The sequence below is a fragment of the Psammomys obesus genome, unplaced genomic scaffold (genome assembly GCF_907164565.1).
Source record: "Psammomys obesus unplaced genomic scaffold, mPsaObe1.curated_primary_1811, whole genome shotgun sequence".
Taxonomy (NCBI): domain Eukaryota; kingdom Metazoa; phylum Chordata; class Mammalia; order Rodentia; family Muridae; genus Psammomys; species Psammomys obesus.
In genome coordinates, this window is record NW_026585643.1 from 3,413,072 (window position 1) to 3,418,280 (window position 5,209).

Below are 5,209 nucleotides of genomic sequence, written 5' to 3' on the forward strand. Positions count from 1 at the left end.
TCCCTTAGGCTAATGACTTCCTTACCTTTCTAGTAACGCTGATCCGAAGTGAGAAAGCAGTTTTGTAGAACATAGCATCTGCACGCCCACAGCAAAGGATGTATACACAATAATGAAATTTACCTTCATTACTATATATAAAGTGCCAGTAGTGAGCTTCCTATATTTCATGGCGTAGAAATTATTAAGATAGAGGTGTGATCTTTATTCAAGCTACTTGGAGTTTGGAAGGTTTTGTTTGGAGTTGTTGGAATTTTGTGTCATTATTAAGACGGTTCTATTTTGAAGGCAGCATAACAAAACAGAATGGAGAAAACACCTAGCAGTAACCTTGCTATTTTTAGTGGTTCCCACTAGTGTGGGCACAGTGCAGCGGCATCTCGGAACTAGCCGGGCATGATGTTGGGGCAGGATGGCATGTGTTTTCCTTTAAATATATCTGTGAGGATCTGGACTGTCCAAAGAATTGGCCACTCCAATTTGTTTATCTTGAGACAAACTCTTGTCCAGGATGGTTGGTCTTGAACTTGTGGGCTCAAATCATCCTCCTGCCTCAGCATCTTGAGTACCTAAAGACTCTAAGCAAATGCCACCTCACCCGGAAATACTTTAAAAGTATTGTAGGGTGCCTAAGCCCAACCAATACATCCCCAGTGCAATCCCTACAACCAGTGTTGAGGGAAAATCACGGAAGAGGGGGCAGAAAGATTGTAAGAGCAGAAGACTGCCATGAGAGTGTCTTCCACGTGTGACGAGGAAGCTGCACACACGAGCTCTCAACGGTATGGCCGCCTGAACAAGATCAGCGTAATGACATCACCAGCTGACATGCCAGTGCAAACAGGGACAATTCCACAGGGTCCCACCTCTAGAAGAGCTACAGGTGGCCAGTGCCTGCCGAGAGGGAGAACCTGTCCCCTCCAGGGGTGAGAGCCTGCCTAGGTTGTCCAGTCCCAGCTGTCAGCCCTGGCTGCACAGAAACAAAGCTAAACGGACTCAGCAGTTTATGGTTACACGTACAAATATATAAGTATGTACCTATAATAATAGATCATGAATGGGAGAGCAGGACAAGAGAGGGTGATAGAGATGTTTGAAGTTCTCCAAAATGTTTATATAGTATGTATAATTTCTATATTTTATATCTGATATAAATAAATTATTACTGTATATATATAATGTTTATTATATATATTACATATATATAATATATATGGGGTATAGGTACACTGAGACAGAAAGGCCAAGAAAGCTCAGTCCGATCAACGGCATAGAAGAGCAGTCAGCCTTTTATGTGGAAACTCTCATTAAGATATTTGACTTTGACAATATTCTATGTTGTGTATTATTATTATATCACCTTGTGCCCTTGTCAAAGTCGGTGAGCTACTGGGGAAAGGTCCCCAGCTGGAGTATACTGAGAAGCTGGAAATTAGGCTTTCAGAACCCCAGACAACACAAGCCAGTGTTAATCCCTGGGGCCCAGAAGGCTCCTAAGATGCATCACAGAAGAGTCACGAGTGCCCCTGCAAGGTAGCCACTGTTCACCCGATGGTGACGATGGCTCGCACACGTGCCTATGGAAGAACAAGAGAGATTTGGTGAGAACAGATAAAATTAATGGGTCAAGGCAGGAAGTTTAATAGAATATCTGCGGTCGTGTTACTGACGGAATGTGACACGCTCTCCACTGGTGAGTGGGCTTGAACATCGGACCCTCGCTGGTGACAGCACTGGGGGAGGCGGCTCCACCTCCTGGCTCACTGAAGATCCTGCCGCCACGCCTTCACTGCAGTGGATTGTGTTCTCTCAAACTGAGTCAAGAGCAATGTCTCCCCCAAAGCTGCGCTTTTCAGGTATTTGACCAGTGATGAAAAAAGTAACATGTAATTCGCTTTTCACTACCATGATGAAGGCCTGCAGTAGCCAGCCTATGGAGGGTGTCGTAGTTCGGAGTTTCTGGTTTTGTTTCTGGTTACTTGGTCCTATTGCTTTGAGCCTGTGCAGGTACCGTGGTGGTAGGAATATGAACAGCCCACATATGTTCGTTCAAATACTTGATCACCAGACAGAGGTGTTATTTGAAAGGTTAGGAGGTGTGGCCTTTGCTGGAGGAGTGTGTCACTTGGAGTGGGTTTTGAGGATTCAAAAAAGCCGTTGCAAGCCCATAGTTCCTCTCTTCCTGCACTGTGGATCTGGATGTAGAACTCCTGGCTCCTCCCCAGCATCAAGCTCCCTGCCGTGACAATAATGGACTAAACCTCTGAAACCATAAGCCGGCCCCGATTAAATGTTTTCCTTTCTAAGAGCTGCTGTGGCTGTGGTCCCTTCACACAATAGAACACTGACTCAGACAGTGCTGTAAGCACCTCATGGCACAGCCTGTGGCAGAGCAGCTCGTCATCTCCTGATTCACCCCTTCAAGGACACAGCCCCAGTGACCGACCTTGAATACATGGACCTTGGGGGACATGTCTACAAACAGACAAGCTAATCTGAGACAAATGCTGATCCCAGCTTTTTACATGGATTCCGGAGTGCAGAACTCAGGTTCTTGTGCTGAGCATCTCCCCAGCCCATGTGGTTCTTATTTTAAGAGGTGGATTAAGTGCAGACAAGTATTGCAAAATAAGAGATTAAAAGAATGTGATTATAAGAATGTGATAATAAAGATGGGCTATGAAACTGGGCAAGAAATAAGGACCCAAAAGTGGAATGTTATGGAGAATGGCATGATTTGAAGACAGATGAAGTCTGAGAAGTGCAGAATAGGACATATTTTGGGCGCTGGAATCAGACACTGGGATGTGGTCAGCTGTTCCTGATGTGGGGACCTTGGATATGGCCACACGATTTGTTAGCAGAGATCAGACAAGGGAGAAAGAAATATTCAACTGGGCACTCAGAACCCCGCTGCTATTGGGTTCAGGCTGATGAGGCAGGATTAGAAACCAAAAACAGCAGGGTGGTGGTGGCACACAGCTTTAATCCCAGCACTCAGGAGGCAGAGGCACCTCAAAGGCCGGTCCTGCAGCTTTGCTAGATTTGGGACAGCTGAGGGAAGCAAGGGACGTAACACCAAGCTAAATCCACACTAGCGGAGACCGGTAAAGAATGCTGCCCATGCACCACTACCTGAGGAACACAGGGAGACTGTGTTCTCCAACTCTTTCCCACCACTATGTATTTAGACTAATTTTTAAATTTTTATTTCATGCTTACGAATGTTTTGCCTGCACGTATGTCTGTGCATCATGTGTAGCAGGTGTCAGTCCCCTGGAACTAGTTTCAGCTGGTTGTGAGTCACCACTTGGGTGCTAGGAACCAAACACAGGTCCTCCGCAAGAGAGCCAGTGCTCTTAGCTGGATTAATCTTTAACAGACTGTTTAATTACTGTGTGTGTGAAATGATGTGTGTGGTGGCACAAACGTCACATTGCATGCGTACCTCAAGATGTCTGTATGTGCAGGCCAGAGGACTACTCTGTGGAGTGGGTTCTCTCCTTCCAGCTTTATCTGGGCTCCAGGGACAGATCATGGCCCACCTGTACTCCATAAGCCTGAGCCATCTCCCCAGCCTCAAGTTTGGACTCATTATTAATATGTGTCTTGTATCTTCATAAAATGCCGGGATCTGGGAAGAACTCGGTTTTTGTTTAGTTGATTTTTTTTTTTTTTTAAAGAACCTGCACCTGTGTATAAGCTTTGCGTCTGTTTAATCACAATGAATCTTATAATCAGTGTACATTTTCAGTAACTGGGACCTTCCAAACTGAAAACTGTTACAGGTAATCCGGAAGGTAAAAAGTTGTCCAGTGAGGAGAAACTGGAACGCACTTTGACTGGCCCTGTGCCACCACGAGTAGGAAGGATGCTGAAGCAGGGCACGGTGAGTGAGTAGTCCCATGGGACTCTGGTGATGACAAGCTCACCCCTGAAGCACTGCTACACTATGTTTCCAAAAGAAAATAAGCAGCACCGAGCGCCAACGTCTTTATTCCCGTTTTACTAGGAAGGAGACAATGTTAACAATTTATGCGCTATTTGAAAAGCTTTTCACATAAACCCAAATGTGTGCTTACTAGGAACTGTAAATTGTTTAAAGCTGTAAGGTCCGGAGGGGCTTTTAGCGGTAAAAGCTGTTACAAAGCATTTCAGTTATAAAACATCGAAGGCAAATGTTTTTCTGCACAGCCTAACTGAAATGCAGTTTAAACATTGGTTTACAATTTGGTTAAAACCCAAAGGTGCAAGCCACTTTAGAGCGTCAAAAAATATTCCACACACTTTCAAAAAGCTTTCAATTAAGTCTCAACCATTTGTTTTTATTTTCAAAGCGTAAATGCTCAAAAGTAATCATATTCATTAGCTGGATGCCTGGCAAGCAAGACATATTTGTAGAATGAACAAGTAAGTGAGCCAGCTCTCTTAAGATACAATATAGTCCTTCATTTGAGCTGATGTCCTTAATTTACTCACAGAACTTTAGGCTCCTTTTACATGTCTGCTCACACAATTAATTATCATGATTGAGCTCTCCAACACCGTAAAGCTAGACCAAGTGATGCCCACTTACAGCCATGTGTCAGTTGGGGGAGGGTTTTATTACTCTGCCTTCAGCCGAATACGAGGCACGGAGTCATTTTATGAGTATTTAGGGGAAAACAGTCTCTCTCTCCTCAGCCGAACAGAACTGCTTTTTAATCTCAATCCCCGAAGAGGAAGTGGTCCCTAGGAGGAGCGTCCTTCCAGGCTTGCGTTCATTCATTTCCAAGTGGCCTGTCCAGCTCCTGGCCCGCTTTAATACCTAGGGAACTCCGTTTCCTCTGCGCCAAAGTCGGCCTCCCGCCTGCATCCCCGCGGCCCCACTGGTCCGAGCGGAGACGTCGAGGCCAGTCACCACCTCCTCCCCCGGCCAGGCGGACCTCGCCCGTCCACTGGGGCAGGGGCACACCCAGCCCGCAGGCCACACGCCCCGCGTGCGCGGCGCCTTTATTTACTTCGCAGAAGAGCCACCAGGCCCCCTCCTCGCAGGTCCGGGAAGCGTTTCGGCGCCGCGATGCTGGGGACACTGGTGAGAGCCCTCGCGGGCAGCGACGAGGGCATGGCCGGGCTGGGGCGGAGGGCACGGCGCGGGGCGCGGCGGCCGCCTCACAGGCACTCGCAGCCCGCGGCGCAGCAGCCCGGCAGGCACACGCACACGTGCACG

At 47.1% G+C, this 5,209-nt stretch overlaps 1 protein-coding gene across 1 annotated transcript in view; it reads left to right on the forward strand.

Moving 5' to 3' along the window:
* The first annotated feature begins 5,016 nt into the window (after window positions 1-5,016).
* The window catches only part of Il17d (interleukin 17D), a 17,808-nt gene continuing 17,615 nt past the window's right edge, over window positions 5,017-5,209 (forward strand). The window contains exon 1 of the mRNA XM_055617817.1: window positions 5,017-5,074. Coding sequence (XP_055473792.1) covers window positions 5,060-5,074 — 15 coding nt within the window. The 5' untranslated portion in view covers window positions 5,017-5,059. The remainder of the gene's footprint in view (window positions 5,075-5,209) is intronic.